This window comes from Parasteatoda tepidariorum, chromosome 12 (genome assembly GCF_982258835.1).
Source record: "Parasteatoda tepidariorum strain Cologne lab strain chromosome 12, Ptep-v5.0, whole genome shotgun sequence".
Taxonomy (NCBI): domain Eukaryota; kingdom Metazoa; phylum Arthropoda; class Arachnida; order Araneae; family Theridiidae; genus Parasteatoda; species Parasteatoda tepidariorum.
In genome coordinates, this window is record NC_141766.1 from 51,717,259 (window position 1) to 51,736,431 (window position 19,173).

Here is a 19,173-nt window from a genome sequence, read left to right on the forward strand (position 1 = left end):
AAAACTACTACATAATAACGAAACAGCTAATAATAACGAAATAACTAATAATAACAAGAATAAGAAATAACTAAACAGGCCCCAAAAAAATTCTGAAGGAATGAGCGAAGGGGAAATAAGTTTCACTTTCACAATCTTTGGGGGTGTAATTTTAGTGGGTAGAATGCAGGGCTCGAAAAACAGCCCGTCCTCGGCGATCAAAAATTCCCCGCGAACAACGAATTTCTCTTATCCGACGTCCGCGCGGACGGCCATTTTCCTGTTAATGTTCGTGATATATTTTCAATTTTCATTATCTTACAACAGTCCTACAAGTTACAAGGCAGCAAAATGACCCACAATACAGCAACATACTACGCATGTTGGAATTGATGATTTCTCTGTCTGGGAGTACTGCAGCGGTTGAAAGGGGCTTTTCAGCAATGAACTTACAAAAAAAAAACACATTACGTACTGGTCTTAAACAAGAAGCGTTATACGCAATTATGAACATCTATCTAAATGGAAAACCCCTTTCAGATTTCTGTGCAGAAACCTCTGTAAATCATTGGCTAGATTGTGGAACTGGCAAACGTCATATTCTATTCATTTAAAAAAACGCAGTGCCCTCGGATAAATTGACATTCCAGATAACTTGACCTTTGTCATTTAAATTATTTCATAAAAGAAAGAAATTATTTCATAACAGAAATACTAGGTAACTACTAGTAACCTAGTATTTCCTTTATTACTGTATAATGTAATCCTAGTAACTACTAATTCATTGTGCAATTTATATAAATGTTTGTAATAAATAAGAGAAAATTATATTTTTATTTATTTAGAAGCTACAGGTTAGTTTCAAAGGAGGACGGGTACATTGTTGGACAAGCCGTCCTCGGGGACGAGTAAAATTTCTGAGTTTTTTCGAGCCCTGGTAGAATGTCCTCTCCTTCAATGGAAATAACCCAATGTGACCAAACTTAGAAAGAGAAGAAAATGTTTAAAAGAATGACACGTGCTCCTCAACGTGTCATTTCTACTGGAGCTGTTTAGGAGGAATCAATCAGTTATATTTTAAAGGGGTATAGGATCCTTAATCCAGCATTCCAAAATTCTGCACTTAATCTGATCTAATTTCTTTTCTTTAAAGAAATTTATATTGATAAGACAAAAAAAAATCAGCTATATTCTTTTTATTTGGAATTAACTTGGTAACTTACTTTATTTTATCTTTTAAAAATAAAAAAGCTTGAAAAAAAAATACAGGGCTTAATCCAGGTTTTCAATCCTAGTACCTATTTTTGTGAAAATTTTTTTATTTTTGTGAAAATTAAGTATTGATTTAAAAAAAATAAAAAAAAATTTTTTTTTTGTAACAAAACTTGAATTGTTTTGCTCTTCAATCATTGGTTCCGTAGCATTTTTAATACACTGTGCCTCGTTATCAACTGTGACGGTTTTTTCAGACGGCGACTGTTGTGACGTTTTCTCCTCAGTTTTTTCAGACTGAAAAAAAGTTTTAATTGATTTCGTTCCTATACTATCGATCGTGCGTAAACGCTTCATATAATAATCGCTATTCCGTGAGCCACCCGCTCCACTTAAATTTCTTCCTCGCTTCATTATAAAAACTTTTCATAAATCTTGTTCATAGAACACGTTTTACGCTAAATCATAACAAAAACACTTGTCTGGGAAAATGAGTTGAGTTGTTTACACGCTGGCTCAATTTAGCCGGTTGCCTAGTATAAAAACTTCACCACTCACTCCGATTGAATGGCGTATTTAGGAGAAGTGACGTCAGCATATCAAGCCTGTTTTCGAGCTAGTGCGGTTGCGCGGAACGCCGTCCGATGGCGTACCATACGGCGCTCACTGTGAATCCACTTTTCCGTGAACCGCTCGGAAAACTATTCAGCACTTTAATTCCTTCTAACTTTCTTTTTTATTTTCGTGAAGATGCGTTTTTTTTCAAAGTTTGTTGAAGTACTGGTTTTCTTTTGTGAAGGTACCGATTTTTTTTTTAATTTTGTGAAGGTATCGCTTTTTTTTTTTTTAATTTTGTGAAGGTACCGAAAAACGGTACCAAAATCGCCCTGGATTAAGCCCTGAAATAATAAATCTGTATCAAAGGAAACATCTGTTTCTTAAGCAGTTTAAAATAAATTGAGAAGTAAAAACACCTGCATTTCCAATGAACAAAATAAAGAAATGCAAGTTGGAAAAAACTGATCAATCAATCTTGACAGCTGGGCTTGTGCTTTACTGATTTGCCCCCACATTTCCCTCCTCTGTTTGACCATAAATTGGCCACACCCAGTTGACATTGAAAGTACCATGTGGACAACAAAATGAATTCTATCCCTTTTGCAGTTTTTTATTCCATTCATAAATTTTTTTTATTTTGCCGCTTTTTATTAGTTATTAACTGCTACTTTGTTTTTTTTTTCTTGTTAATAGTTGTTTGCTTATTTTTTAATTTTTTATCTTTATTAGTTTTTAGCTTGTTTTTTGTCGTTATTCATTGTTAGTTTCTTAGCATTAATTGTTAAATTTTTTTTTTTGCAGTTCCTTGTTAGCTTTTTTTTCTTGCGAGGTAAGCCTCTTTTGTTAAAACAAAATGTTATCTAAAAGAAAAAACGAGAACTATGATCTTGCTCCAAAGAAGAAACGATTATTTCTTCTTCATAGGATTCGGATTATTTCTTCTTGATTATATTATATAGATTATTATTTTGATTAGTAAAATTTCTTAAGATGGGCCAGTTTTAAATTCACCCCATCATAATCTACGATCGAAACTTGACTAAATTAATTGGTTTTTCTGAAATTAACAATGGATATTTGGAGGACATATTGGAATTTCCGAAAGAGATCCGAATTTCGGCATTTCGTCAGTCCCGTGAGTGTCGGAATTAGGGTCCTATTACTTCCTTTTCATTCGCTCAAATTATAATTGCCGATGCTCTGCAACAAATCGCAATACGGGCGAATATTTCGTCGACTTCGTTATTAATTTTTTTTTTATAGTCTTTCTCTCAAAAAATTATTTAATCTTAAATAACTTTCCTTGAAAAAAATTTTTGCTACTAAAAAATATTTCGTCGGAAGCGCCGCATGTAGGAAAAAAACAACTTTTTTTTCGATATCGCCGCGGGGCTTCCGCCGAAAAATACGGTACTTAAATAATATGTAAATAGGAAATTTATTCTAATAACTGTACTAAATATTGATAGCAACTTAACTAAACTCTTGAATTGATTGATTGATTGATTATTAACTCATTTAAACAAACATTTATATTTTTGTAAATTAGAATTCACTTATTGATCAAGGAATATATTACAGATGCGATTTATTAAAAATATTCATGTACAGTGCACAAAATAAAAAATGGACTATCCTAAATAACTTTTGGCCTAATTATTGGATCTTTATGTCCGAGGGCTCATTCTTAATGGCTCAAGCGGCTGACGTCAAATATGCTAATTAATTAGCGCAGGTGATATTTTAAGTTATGAAATCAGACACTAAAACATACTTTTTTTTTAATAAGCATATCTTTTTTCAACTGATTCAGATTTCTGACCCCAAAATATGGGGGTAACCGCAATCTGGGAAATATAGATCCAATAGTTTGGTAAGGAGAGACGTCCAAGGTTTGGGCTCCTTAATGCTAAATTTAAATTTTGCAAAGCTTGGGCTCCTTAATTTTTGTATACTTCTTAAGCGAACTGAAAAATATTTGCACACAATTATAAAATCCATTTATTCAAATATAATTTCATGCAAAAAATAATTTTTTGCAAATATTTACTATTTCTTATTATTTTATTTAAGGATAGAAAGAAAAATTTTGAATTTTAAGTTATATAATTTTTTACATTGAATAAAAGAATATAATTTTCAAAGAAAAAATACAAAATTTAAATGAAATTAGTTGAATAGTTCCTGAGAAATTAAATTTCAAAAAAGTGGTACTTTAAAAATTTGTTTTCTCAGGATCTCTTTGACCAATTTCATTCAGATTTTGTATTTTGCCATGTAAAGTATATTCGATAAAATGATGTAAAATATTGTATACCTTACAATTCAAAATGATTTCGACTAATATTAAGTAAAATAATAAAAAATAATAAATATTTTTTTTAAAAGTCATTTTTTGCATAGAATTATCTTTGGATAAATGAATTTTATAATTTTGTGTAAAAAGTTTTCAATTAGCTTTTAAACTTCTTGATCTATGGCGAAAAAAGCTAAAAGTAAGATTAACATTAAGGGGTCTATACTTTAGAAAGCTCTATTGAGCAAACTATTAGGAGAATATTTTTCAGATTGCGACTACCCCTTATATTTGAAAGGGGTCAGAAATCCAAATCCGTCGAAAAAAGGCATGTTTATTCAGAGAAATAATGTTTTTCTGTCTGATATAGTAACTTAAAATTATCATATGCACTAATTAATTATCATATTTCAGGTCATCCTGTCGAACCTTCAAGATTGAGTCTTAAAACATAAAGATCCGAGCATTAGATTAAAAGATGTTAAGGGTGGTCCGTCAGAGAAAACTCGTCGGAGAAAAGAATATTGCACCATTCATTTCTCCACTAGCTCAAATGCTCTATTGCCCACTCTCTGCAGGCGTAACAGTGCCTTGCTGTTAATGTGACACGCACCATTGGTTGGCAAGCATGCAGATCTACAGCCTGAAGGCAGTTTCTGACAGTTTAAGTCGAAACTGCGGTGCCAGTAGCCGAGCAAAAGTGTTGATGAAGAAGAGTGGCATTTATTTTTTGATGTTTACGAGCCGTTAGCATTAAATAACAGTCTTCATTGGGTACTGTTGCACATCTACGCCCTTACCCTGATATTCGGCCTGCATTTCCAGTCTCCAAAAAACAGTTGGTTTCAGATCCTAGAAATCACACTTTGTAAAACTCCAATGGCCTCTGCTACTTCAACTTGTGATTCGCTCCCTCTAACCTGCCAACAACTCTCCAAGCTTCAAATTCGGTTAAATTACTTCATTAAGACTCCTCAAAACGTGCTTCAATCAGTCTTTTCCATTTGGTCTTACATTAAGTTGAAAGTCAAATCAAATTCACTGCTGCTAAAGTGTTGTCTTCGATGCCTAAATTTGCATTTGTGACTCTCTTATTCCATTTCATGCAAAAAAAAATTGCTTTTACTGTTATTTTATACAAGACTTACCCTATCCTTTAATTGTTTTGAGCAGCCAATATATATATATAGTATGTGTCAGTAAATCTTCCATAAAAAGTTGTAAAAATGAGTATGTAATTGTATCAGAAGGTACTGTGAAACTGTATTGTGGAATCAGAGCATTAACCCAAATAAAGAGGATATTCATTTCTTACAATGGATTTTTTCTCTTTATTTATTTAGGGTTTGAAAAATGCTAGTAACCAAAATTTCATGATATGACTAATTTGTTTTTAGCCAAAGTTATATTTTCGATGAGCATTAAAATCCAATCAGTGATGTTTTATATCACATAAAATAAAAAGTTCCTGAAGCAATTTTTACATAGATATAAAATGGTTATTTTATGACAAATATGCCTCTTTTTGTTTTACACTGATAAACAAACACTAAAAAATTAAAAAAATCTGTCGATTAATGCCCTTTAAAAGATAATATAACTATGGCAAAAGCCTCAATTGTCATATTTCACATACAAAACTGGTATGAAGCACACTTTTTCGCTGGATGTGCATATCACATAGCCCATTAACTCTAACTCAAACAGCTGTTACATTCATGTATTCTCACATAGCAAAGGTAAAAGAAAGATGATTGACTTTCAACTGTGAGGCAGCCAGTCTTATCTTTCATCTTAATTGTTTTGTCTCAATGCTATTTGTCTCATATTTGAGTAATAAATGTCTTATTAAATTATTTATGGTCTTTGCTTTTTCCCACATATATTACACATTAAACTAATGATTATAATAATCGTAAAAACTTCGCAAGATTATGACATTGAAATAATCCTTCTAGGTTTTCAACCGTTTTAACCATTTTTGATGCTTTAACGCTTTGACACTTTTCATTTTAAAAAGCAGACATCTGATTAAAGGCAATATATTTTATTGATTTAAAAAACGTATAAAGATAACAGAACGGTGAAAAGAAACAAAATTGACAAATCTCATAAAACTAGTTAAAGTATGTTTTAGTATTAGTGGCATAATAATAAAGGAGGAACAAAATACTTTTTCCCCATTTCTTAAATGTAAGGGCTTTTGAGTTTAACAATATGCTTATTAACATAATGCAGTATTAAATAATATACTATAAAATTAAGATATTTAAAATAACTTCATATTTTTTTTATAAATAAAAAATTTATCAATTATGAATAAAAACACAATGCATATATACAATGCAAATTTGTTTACACTGATATTAAAATATAGAAAGAAAAATAAATTCTGAAAATAAAGTGAAATATAAAGTGCAAGTTCAGAAAAGTATTTCATTCTTGTTCATGCTTTTGATTGTACCTAAGAGAATGCATCTTTAACAAGATATTAAAAAAAAGTACTTCTAACTTTTTATCTTAACTGCTTCAATAATTACATTATTTAACCAACTAAAAAAGCTATCAAAACATGGATTTGGTGGATTAAGTAAATATTAAATGATACATTAAATAAAGGAATATATTAAATAACAACATTAAGTACATTATTTTAAATCAGCTAAAAAAATAGCAAATTAATAGATAATAGTTAAGTAAAAATCTATGTTATATTTAATCAGGCGTTTGATAAGGACTGCTGAAATATTGGAAAAATATTTTGCATTTTTCCAACCCCGATTATAGAAAAATTTATCGACAAAATATGTTAATAAGTCATACTTTTACAACAAATAAATAGTAAAATTAAAAGTATTACATCTCCCCTTTCTAACAGCATTCGACATCTCATCAAGCAGTCTGGGGCATGAACAAAATTGACAAGGGCTTTTTCTGCTGTGGCCCTTTCTTCAGGATTACTTGCATCATAAAATTTCTTGCATAATGCCTCTAACTGCACCAACTCCTAAACAAGAAATACTCATATCATTAGACAAATTCTAATTACAAAAGATGTTCAGTTATGACTTCTGTTATATATATATATATATATATATACACAGTATAAATTCGAAAATCCATGCTATTTAGAGGTTTTCAAGATACAGCTTCCAGGTATTTAACTTAAGCCAATAATCAAAGTTAAGACCCAAAATCATTAAAAAAAATGTATTTGATCCCATCAAAAACATACACAGACATGTGACTGCTAGAAGAAAAAATTATCTAGAAAAAATTTCTCATTTTGTTTTAGTGCTTTAATTTTTACCTTTTTGTACATACAAAATAAATAAAAGACTGTCATTTTTATGTACATAAGTAAAAAACATAAAATTTATGTATATAAAATTTAATGAGAAAAAGAAAAGCTTTCTTGTCTAAGAAATTTTTTCTAACTAACAAATAAAATAATATATACATTGAAAAAAAATTACATATTCCTCTTTTTCCCAACTTTGCAAGTTGTTATTGCATCAAAGAAAACAATTTAAAAATTTGGAATCCACAGCAATAACTGAAAAAAGATAGGTGAAAATACCATGTGCAACTAGAATGAAATCATAGAAATCAGACAAATCAAAAAGGGGTTAATTAAATACACGTTTCAAGATTTATGTTGTTGTAGTTCATTTACGTTGTACTAGAGCAGCACAATGGGCTATTGGCGACGGTCTGGGGAACATCCCTGAGAATGATCCGAAGACATGCCATCACAATTTTGATCCTCTGCAGAGTTGTAATAAATATTGTATTAAAAATAGCAAGATTTTAAAAAAATATATGATAATAGTGATAACTGAGGAAAAATTGATTGAAAAAACGTTAGAGTTAATGCATCAAATAGAGCAGTGGTCCCCAACCCCCGGTCCGCGGATCAAATGGTACCGGGCCGCCCATTTCATTGAAACTGAATTTAAATTCCTTGGTTTATACCTCAAATTAAAAATATCTGTGTTCCATTAAAATTTTTATTTATTTAAAAAAAAAAGATGCCCTCGATGGTAGTAACATAAATTTTTTAATGTTTTAAAAAGTTAAAAAAAAGAAATCTTCTGTAACTATTTTCTCATTCGATTAGTTTTAATAAAAAAAAACAATCATCGTAACTGTAAATATCATAAATAAAAAACGAAAGCGTGACGCGACATTTGCATTGGAACTAATAAAGAACTTCGTCTTCACTCTCGATTCTGATGCCTCACACACCGAGAGTGTATAGTAAGGCTATAAAAGAGAAGCTGGCTCGTCTGCCATTTAGTCGCCCAAAGACCACGTGACCATGATTCCTCTCTACTGTTTTGAGTGCTTTATGCGGTTTTGTTTGTTTTTTGTAAAAAGAAAGTGTCTATCACCCCTCTCTCTGTTCACCGGTACTTTCTCAGGTTTAACAGTGCTTGGTGTACGTGTGTATTGTGTCTGCACAAATTTAACTCACAAGTTAGCAAAAATTAATACGAAACAGACGTCCTTGGAAAAAAGAAAAGGCTCAGTGAAGAGACCGAAGAGCCCGCAGCATCAAAGAAACATGCAACTTTAAACAGACAATACTATGAGTCCTACTTGAAGTATGGTTTTGTCGGGACAGGCGATTCACACAAACCAAAACCACTCTGCATAGTTTGCGGTGATCAACTCTCTAATGACGCAATGAAACCTTCAAAACTGCTTCGCCACTTGAACGCCAAGCACCCTGGATTAAAAGACAAGTCCCTGGAGTATTTTGAAAGAAAAAAACAGGAACACGAAGGACAGAAAAAATTTATGATGGCCACCACATCAATAAAGGAGAGTGCACTAAGAGCATCATATTTGGTGGCTAACCGCATTGCTAAAGCTAAAAAGCCATTCAATATTGGTGAAGAATTAATCATGCCCGCCACTAAAGACATTTGCCGTGAAATACTAGGAGAAGCTGCTGTGGAAAAGATAGCATATGTGCCTTTGTCGGCTAGCACCGTGACTAGGCGCATTGACGAAATAGCCGAAGACATTGAAAAGCAATTGTTGGAGAGGATTAATGCATCACCGTGGTACGCACTCCAGGTTGACGAATCTACAGATATTGACAGCAAGGCAATACTACTTGTTTATGTGCGATATCTATATCAGGAAGATGTGCATGAGGATTTGTTATGTGCACTATCTTTGCCAACCAACACCACAGGAGCAGAACTGTTCAAGTCACTGGATAGTTATATATCAAGACAACTAAAATGGTCCTTTTGTGTAGGCATATGCACAGACGGAGCTGCTGCTATGACCGGACGTCTATCTGGTTTAACTGCTCGGATTAAGGAAGTTGCACCTGAGAGTGAAGCTAGACGTTGTCTCATTCACAGGGAAGGCAAGTCGAAAAATGTCACCAGAATTTAACAGCGTTTTGATTGATGTCATTAAAGTTATTAACTACATTAAAGCACACGCCCTTAACTCGCGCCTGTTTGAGCAGCTTTGTGAGGAGATGGATGCAGAGTACAGATGCCTTCTGTTATACACAGAAATAAGATGATTATCCAGAGGAAAATCGCTACTGAGAGTATTTGAATTGCCAGAGCCATTGCAAAGATTTCTCTTAGAAAAGAAGTCACCGCTGGCAGCACATTTCAGTGACAAGGTATGGGTCACCAAACTGGCTTACCTGTGTGACATATTCAACCTGCTGAATGAACTCAATCTGTGCCTTCAGGGGAAAATGACAACCGTTTTCAAGTTGGCTGACAAAGTAGCTGCCTTTAAAGCCAAACTGGAGTTATGGGGACGACGCGTGAACAGAGGCATTTTCGACATGTTTCATACATAAGTGGGTATTTTAGGCGAGACAGAGCCTGAAGATTCATTCTCGCAGTTGGTTCATGATCACCTGTCTTTGCTTTTTAAAGAGTTCGAGCGCTACTTCCCAACTACAAAAGACCCACAAACTGGTAAGGAATGGATCCACGACCCATTTGCCAACAAATCGGGTGAATCTAGCTTGTTAATGCAACAAGAAGATCAACTGTTGGAGATTGCAAATGACGGCGGCCTTAAAACTACGTTCGAAACAACAACTCTGCCGGTGTTCTGGATTAAAGTCTTGGCAGAATACCCCGAGATTGCCACCACAGCACTTAAATCCCTATTGCCATTTCCGACAACCTATCTGTGTGAAGCGGGATTTTCTGCAGTAACAGCAACAAAAACAAAGCAACAGAATAAACTGGAGATAAGCAACACAGTTCGGGGGTCATTGTCTCCGATTACCCCCAGATGGAGCCGTCTTATTGTAAAGGAACAAGCTCAGGGTTCTCATTGATATAATGTTCAAGTAAGTTAAAATGTTAAATCACTTTATTTTTTGGTGTAACTGTATTTTATTTTAAAGGTATGTTTAAATACAATTAAATTAAAATTATAAAATCAAAATAATCTAAAATATAACAATCAATGCCCCCCCCCTCAGTGGGCCGTGGTAAAATTATCAAACGTTGACAGGTCCGCGGTGATAAAAAGGTTGGGGAACACTGAAATAGAGAATACTTCAGATTGTGATTAGAATTCCTTGTATTACCATATCCTCCAGATTTTAAGAAATCATATAGAAATCAACAGCAATAGCAATAATTGCAACAACAAAAAAAATTCGAAACACTGCATGGAATTTGCACAAATTGAGCATGCCAAATAATAGTAATTTAAATGTGATTTGAATTTCTAGATTCTTAAGAATATTGTAAGAAAAAATAAAGATTTAAAAATCCAGGAGGATAATGATGTCAAAACTATGAAAAAGTTGAACAAAAAAACGTATCTTTATGTCAAAAAGTCACTAATAAATACACAAATTGAATTTTGTGTGTCATGTGTCATAAATAAACAGTTCAGTGATTAAAATAAACATTGAGATAATTCAGACCAATAATAGACAATAAGATTGAAACATTTCATGATTTTATGATGGTATTGACGCAAATGAAATCATCATAAAAAAATGCATTAAAAAAAGATTATTCAAATGCAAGAATCGTAATAATATGGGATTTTTAAAAACCAAGAGAAAATCAATTGAAGTAATTTCAAAAAAATTTTAACACAGATTTGTGATGGTGCTGAGTGTGTTGAAAAGTGATTACTAAAATACACCATTTGAAATTTTAATGTCGTAATATCTCATCAAAAATTAATACAAAACGAAAACACTTCCGTATTGTGATCTATAGCACCTATTACAATTACCAAGGCACCAAATGGATTTTAAACTTGCAATCAAGGAGATAAAAAAGATGATGAGGTTTGCCAAAGGGAAGCTACGAATTATAGCCTTCATGATAGTCCTTTTCAAAGAAGTTTTTTCTAGTTTCTTGTGGGCTATTACCTGGAAGTGGCCATGATTTGGCAATTATTCTGCCGCACATCATGATATAGAAAATTTCCTTTAACACAATTCAGTTTGTATGCTTCTGAGGTGCTTCGTTGTTTTCTTCCGTATACCATTGCCTGGTTTTCACCAAAATTTGGTTGAGAGCAAATGCAAAAATCCTCTCAATCACACAATGCTACAATTAGTTTTAAATAAATTGCTTTTCCTCCTTTTAGCTTGAGTTTTAAATGGATTACATTTTGTTAACTCCATTTTTTTGCACTTCTAATCTTCTGCTTTAAAGAAGCAAAAAGTGATATCAAAATACTACTACGTCATGTAACTAAACTGATTTTGATGAAAAAAATGTACCTTTCTTCATTTACTTTTTCTAATTTATAGAAGAGACCTGGCAGTATTAGTCGCCGATTTGACGACGTCAGTTGGCGCAAATATGCACCGATATGAAAATTAGAGTTGGGAAAATAAGACAATTGTAATCTTGAATAAACGGAGTTAATTTATAGAAAACACCAGGCAGTGCTAGTTGGCGCTTTGGCGATGTCAGTTGGCGCAAACATGAACCGATATGGAAATCAGAATTGGGAAAATAAGACAAATATAATCTTGAATAAATGGAGTTAATTATTACAATGATTAAACAAAAATAAACGAATATTTCGACAGTCAGAGGTAATTACAAGTAATAAATAACTTTTCCAAAAAATCAATCAAAATTTATATCAAAGCAAAAATAATTCTCCAAATGTCATTTCAAGAACTATTTATAAAATTGCTGTATGTTTCTGATCATTCTTTTTATTTTTGTTTTGTCTGACTCGCATTTCGGTGGAAGCACATGCCGGATTGTTTACTATCAGAAAAAATATACCAACTCTTATTTTAAACTCAGTATATACGTTAGAAAAAATAAAAACAAAATTTAATGAGCATCTAAAAGCGTTACTTCAGTGTAAAACGCTGCAATTTACAAAAATATTCAGTTAGGTTTCAATATAAAACCTCATAAACGTTATCTAATTTACAACACTTACTTGCTCATCCGCCATAGTCTTATAAAAATCCAAATAATAAACAGACATGCTCGTTACATAGAGTTAAATATAAAAAAAAATCCGAAATATCTAAAGCATAGGATGTATCGGATATTTCTAGCTTTAGTTTTAGCCGGAAGATGGCGAGATAAACACTTTCAGGCTCGACTTAGACTTAGTTTGGAGTAGTCTTCAAAATGATTTGATAATTTTCATTACATTTTTGTAATATTATTTAGTCAATGATGGAGTTATTTTATTTTTAACTAGGAGAAAAACTGAACAAAATACAGAAACAGTTAGAAGTTCAGCGTTCAGGATACTTTTGAAAAAGAAAGAAAGAAAAGTTACAACAATTGTGTAAGACAGATGAATAAAAAGTTTTTTTTTCTCTGTTTTTTTTTTTTTTTTTAAATCCAAACCTTATGACTTTCCGTTCAGATTATATGAACAAACAAGCATTTAACAAAAGGCTATTACGCAAATTTCTAACTATTATGAAAAAAAAGGAAATTCATTACATGCATTCGACCTTTTTATTACAGCCTATTTATTACACATTATTTCAATACTTTTTGCAACTTTCAAACCAAAAGATTTTAGTGGTATCCCAGATAGCAAAAAAAAAATTTTTTTTTTAACTCAGCAAAAACCTTTTAATGTAAAGCTAAAAAAGTTTGTTATGCGGTTTACGTGTAAACCTTCTAACCTTAAAACGAGTCTGTGACAATCTGCGTTATTCTACACACATTACCTTAATCCAAAACCCTGGAAAACAACCTTCGATATAAAAACCTTAAATCGAGGCTGACTTATTGTTTTCAAGCGTGAAGAAAATCTTTTAATGAAACTAGTCTCAAGATGAAAATAATCTTAAAACTCGGTCATTATAAGTTTTTTTTTCTTCCGTAAAGTCTTGTATGCTCAGCTGAAATCCACTTTGTCGTGAAATTTTAATGGACAATGAAATTTGATCCTATCACCGTTTGTAATGTCAGCTAAAATATCATTATGGACCTAAGTGACAATACTTTTTAAAAAATAATTTTTAATCCTTTTAAGGATGAAAGGTTTGAAACTGCAATGTTTTTGCTTTATTGAAAAAAAGGTTTGTAGTACAAACATTTTTGCGACAATAAAAAGAAAATTCCGACACAAGGTTACCGTAAAGTTACATGCTTTCTGGGATAATGATATGCATAAATTCAATTGCAAATATAAAAGTTCCAAATAATAAAAAATAATCATAAATAATAAAATAATTATAACTTATAAAATAGTTATATAAAGTAAGTTATAATGCTGCAGTTTCTAAATCATCATATGATGAAATTTCTGAATGGATCACAAACACGTATTTGGAAACATTCAAAATATAATTTTTAGAAAATTTTGAAAATAAATATCCCAGAAAGCATGTAACCTTACTGCAACCTTGTGTCTTAATTTTCTTTTTATAGTCACAAAAATATTTTGAAAAAAAAACCCTTTTTCAATGAAACAAAAATATTGCAATTTCAAACCTTTTATCCAAAAAGCATAAAAAATGATTTTTTAAACTCTTTTAAAAACTATTATTACTTAGGTTAAAAAATATAAGCGAATGGTAAACATTGTTTTTGTATTTTTGTTGGTTATCATGATAAGAAAAACGGAAATACAAAGTGAAAACCTTTTCAAAGGAAACAAAATAATGTAAATACCAATCTTTTCAGAAAAAATATTCATAAATAATAAACAAATCTAAGGCGAAAAATTTCATGTAGAGGAAAAAAAATAAGTGAACATAAAATCCAAGTTCTAAGGTTCTGCAAAATTACACTATGCGAAAATCTTTTTTTTTTTTAAGATTTTCTCATTATCCCCAAATGGATTTAAAAAGTTAGGAAAATACTTTTTGTCGATGAGCTTTTTTTACAGAAGACAGCTCAAGCTGCGAATTTAAGAAATTGAGCACAGCTAAAAAAGGCGGATTTAAGAAAATGTACGCAATACAAAATGTGTTTTTTTAAAAAGGACGCATCTTAAGATAAGTGAGTAAGAAAATGGGCACAGCTGAAAACATGGGCCTCGCAACTGAGGGGTGCAAGAGGTTTCATACACCCTCAATATTTAGGGAGTTAAGAACCCAATATTTTGAGAAAAAAATTATTTTGATTTTCCATTAAAAATAATCTATGTTTTTTTTTCATTAAAAAAATTTAATATATAAAAGTATTTATTGTATAAAAAGGCAAAAGTATTTGTAGAAAGGAAATAAACCTAAAAAATAAAAAAAAACTACATCAAAAAATGGATGGGTGATCGTGTAAAGCTAAGGGTGGTGGTGCTAGTGGTAAAATTGCTCTTTCAAGACTTCCGGGTTACTGCTTCCGATATATTTTTACGCCGCAGATTGAAAAAACGCACCTTCATATTATTGCATCATATCTTTTGCAGTATTTCACATGTACCGAGTTCTTTCTTTCAGCCTTTAAACTTCGGCATTATCATATTAATATTATAATCATTAGAATATTTTCTAATTGGGGTAACTTAAAAATATATTTTTGGCAACATTTTATTCAAATGTAGCCAAATAAGGGATAAAATACAAAACATAGCAAACCTGAAGAATTATTCACAATGAGATATTAAATCTCCAATTTTTTTTCTGACCTTACGACCTCTGAGAATCAATACATTTCTGAAAGCTCTTATGAATGATACAATTATGTTTAGATTTGAACCCAAATTACAATAACAAAGCTGCATAGAATATTAGGCTTGTTCACACATCGCCTCGTAGTCATAACATAAGCGGAGGGATACACCGGAAATTTTCTAAATTTCTTCCGGTTTAAGGACGCTTGTTATTGTTTACATTAGACCACCCATCCATAGCAAAATAAGCGTCTACAAAAATAATATAAGCGTAAATGTCAGTCTAAACTTTCTCTTAAATGAGCAATAAACGGAATTAGATTCAATAAAGTATAAGGGGTAACCGCAATATGAAAAAAAGTAGTTTAGTCAGGGTAGACGAAAGTTTGAGCCTCTTATTATTAATTTTATTTTTTGCGTATATTTTCTCATTTCTTGAATAGTTTTTTGCAAACAAATATTAAATTCCTTTATGCAAAGATAATTCCACATACAAAAAATTTTTTAATCATTATTTGTGATATTTTATTGTTTATTTGATAAAAGTAATACAATTCAGACTTGTCAGGCAGGCAATTTTTTATACATTCAATAAAATTTTATTGAAATCGGTCGAATAGTTCACAAGAATTGAAATTTTAAGTGTAAGACATTTTCTTCAAAAATACAACGTATTAATCTACGACTCCGGCGTTTTACCTTCCTTAAGTATGCACGAGAAAGACGATTAAGAGGTAGCCCATTAACCATTTCTTTTCCTTTTTTCTTTGTGTGTTAGGCATAGTTCATTTACTTTTATATTTAGCTTGTAACTGTTTTATCCATTTACAAAATTAATATGTAATGATTCTATATATTTCAAAAGTAGTAATTACACGAAAACATTTGCCAAGATGTATGAGATGATAGCGTTAGGAAATAATTTTGATGTAGAAGTATATATATTTATTTTTTATGTCATATTTTTGTAATGTATTAAAAAAATTTCTCGTCAACATATGAGTCTTTCTGCATTTATAAATCTAAATGTATAATCTCTGCATCATGTATTTAAAGGGCTCTGTATTATGCTAGCCAACTCCAGAACTGCTTACTCTGCTCTTTTTAGATTATTTCGCAAATTTCAGTGGTGTACGGATCGCTATAAATGAGGCTTGATTGATTGATAGTTCATTTACGTCGCACTAGAGCTGCAGAATGGGCTGTTGGCGACGGTTTGGGATACATCCCTGAGGATGATCCGAAGACATGCCATCACAATTTTAATCCTCTGCAGAGGGGATGGCACACCCGCTTCGGTAGCCCGACGACCTGCACGCGAAGTCGAGCACTTTACTGTAGAACAGTTTAACGAGGACCAATACCGCACACCCTCTGTCCCTGCGCAGACTGAGCTAAGTTGACCCCCACCCGCACACTGACAGCAGCCAGTGATGCTCGACTTCGGCGATCTGCTGGGAACCGTGTCTTAACGATCAGTCCACTGCGAGACACTATAAATGAGGCAAAAAATAAAATATTGGAGATATTGGATTTCTTGCCGAAATATTTAAAACTTGAAATTTGGAAATTCTTCATTGAAAATCCTGCTAAAAATTAGCTGCTAATATTATCTAACGTCCCGCAATGGACTGATCGTTAAGACATGGTTCCCAGCAGATCACCGAAGTCAAGCATCACTGGCTACGGTCAGTGTGTGGGTGGGTGATCACTTGGATCAGTCTGCGTAGGGACCGAGGGTGTGCGGTATTAGTCCTCGTTAAACTGTTCTACCGTGAAGTACTCGACTTCGCGTGCAGGTCGTCTGGCTACCGAATCGGGGGTTCCATCCACTTTGCAGAGGATCAAAATTGTGATGGCATGTCTTCGGATCATCCTCAGAGGTGTTTCCCAGACCGTAGCCAATAGTCCATTGTGCAGCTCTAGTGCCACGTAAATTAACTACAACAACAACAACAATATTATTTAGCAAGGGTTTAATTTTATATTAATAAGGATTTAAATTAGAAATCTTTAAAAATGCATTAATATTAGATAACCAAGTTTGAATTTCACATTTATCGCTTTCATAATATATGATACAAACGGCTAAGAATTTATTTCAGCGAACTTTATTTTTAATCAATGATATATTCACCTTCCTTAGCAACAACCTTTCAATGCCACATCGAAAATGAATCAAAAGGGATCGAAGAAAATTAATTTCTTTTTTAAGAATAACGAATAATTAAAGTGGCGAAACGTCATTACTTTCCGGTCGTCCTAATTAATATATACACACATATATATATATATATATATATATATATATATATATATATATATATATATATATATATATATATATATATATATATATATATATATATATATATATATATATATATATATATATAAACATCCTTTCCCTTACCTAAAAGACTAGATTGAGGTATAAAAGCAATTAGCCCTACAACTCTTCATAAATTTTTAATAATTTATGTAAATTTGGTTAACAAATAACGATAAAACTGCTTTATAAAAATTTTAAAAAATTTCAGATAATAAGTTCAACGTTCAGATTTTAAAGTCTTGGAAAATCATAAATAATTTATTAATCGATTGAAATTTTGTTTTCAAAGGATTAAAAAAAAAAAAAAAAAAAAAAAAAAACTCTGTTTTCTTTGCCCAGAAAGCAGATACAAAAATTCTCCTCCTGGCTGCTTAGCAACAGAGACGCACTAAGTTTCGCCGTTTTGTCATTCATTCAGTTTCTCTATGGTTGTTTTCAATTATTTCACTTTCTTTGCTGAGGTAATTTGTCCTTTTTCTAAACTTCGCCATATATATAAATCGTTATTGCTATCCAATTTTTTTGAAATTTTGTCTATCATTCCTATTTCAAGGGTCAGGATACCAAATATGTAAAAAAATAAAATGTTTATTCAGAGAAAGTACGTTTTTGTGTCTGATTTCGTAACTTAATTAATAGTTAGCATTAATTAATCAGCATATTTGAGGTCGCCCCCAGAAACCATTAAGATTCAGTGTAATATCTTTTTTTTTTTTTTTTTTTTTAAACTTCAGCGAACTTCAGCGAATTGAAAATTTCTTGCACTCAATTCGAAAATTCGTTTGTCCAAAACTAATTCCATGCAAAATATAACTTTTAGTAAAAAATTATTATTTTTTATTATATCATTTAATGATAGTCTAAAAAAGTTTGAATTGTAAGTTAAAAAACTTCAAAAAGATGAAGGTAAAATTTGAACGAAATCAATCGAACAGTTCCTAAATATTTAATAAGCGAATTTTATATGTGTGTGCAAAATTGTTTTAATTCGTTAAAAAAGTTCGCGAGACATGGTGAAATACGCAAAAAGGGGCCCAAACTTTGGTTCGCTCTCCTGACCAAACTACCTGGACCACATTTCCCTGTGTGCGACTACCCCCTATATTTTGGGGATTAGATATCCGAATCCGTCCAAAAAAGATATGTTTTTCTGAGAAAGTACGTTTTTTTATTGTTTAATTTCATAACTTAAAATATCGCTGGACTAATTAACATATTTGAGATCATCCCTTTAAACATTTAAGATTGAGTACTAGAACGTAAAGATCCAATCTTTCGATCAAAAATTAACGAATTAATAACGAATAATACGAGGACCAATACCTCACACTCTCGGTCCCTACGCAGACTGATCCAAGTGATCACCAACCAGCACACTGACCACAACCAGTGATGTTTGACTTCGGTGATCTGCTGGGAGCCGTGTCTTAACAATCAGTTCACTGCGGGACTTTCAAAAAACGAAAAATATCGTAGTACATTCCTATGGATGGTTTTTTCAGTAGAAATGTAAACAATAACAATCTCGAGCTCGGCACCTACTCTAGTTCCGGTTAAAAAGTTTGCAGATGCTTATTACATGTTATTCTGATATGCGACGTTTTCAAACGGATAATTTTGTTTTCAGTAAAAGAAATAAATTAGATAATTTCTGAGCTCAAATCTGCTGTATTTCATAAGATATTAATGTTATTATGTAATTCTGGGGAGTTTGGAGTGA

The 19,173-nt window shown here is 31.8% G+C and overlaps 1 protein-coding gene across 5 annotated transcripts in view; it reads right to left on the reverse strand.

Annotated features, from left to right (window-relative positions):
* Ranbp16 (Ran-binding protein 16) overlaps positions 1 to 12,628 on the reverse strand; it is a 197,760-nt gene extending 185,132 nt beyond the window's left edge. For 3 of the 5 annotated variants that reach the window (XM_087155667.1, XM_016069988.4, XM_087155669.1), the window contains exons 1-2: positions 12,479 to 12,628; positions 6,906 to 7,052 (exon numbers count right to left, since the gene is read on the reverse strand). In XM_087155667.1, the coding sequence (XP_087011793.1) occupies positions 6,906 to 7,052; positions 12,479 to 12,526 (195 nt within the window). In that variant the 5' untranslated portion in view covers positions 12,527 to 12,628. Of the gene's footprint in view, positions 1 to 6,905; positions 7,053 to 11,438; positions 11,981 to 12,390 lie in introns of those variants that run through there. The other 2 variants (XM_043040335.3, XM_087155668.1) reach the window with 2 other exon arrangements.
* Between the last annotated feature and the right edge of the window lie 6,545 nt (positions 12,629 to 19,173).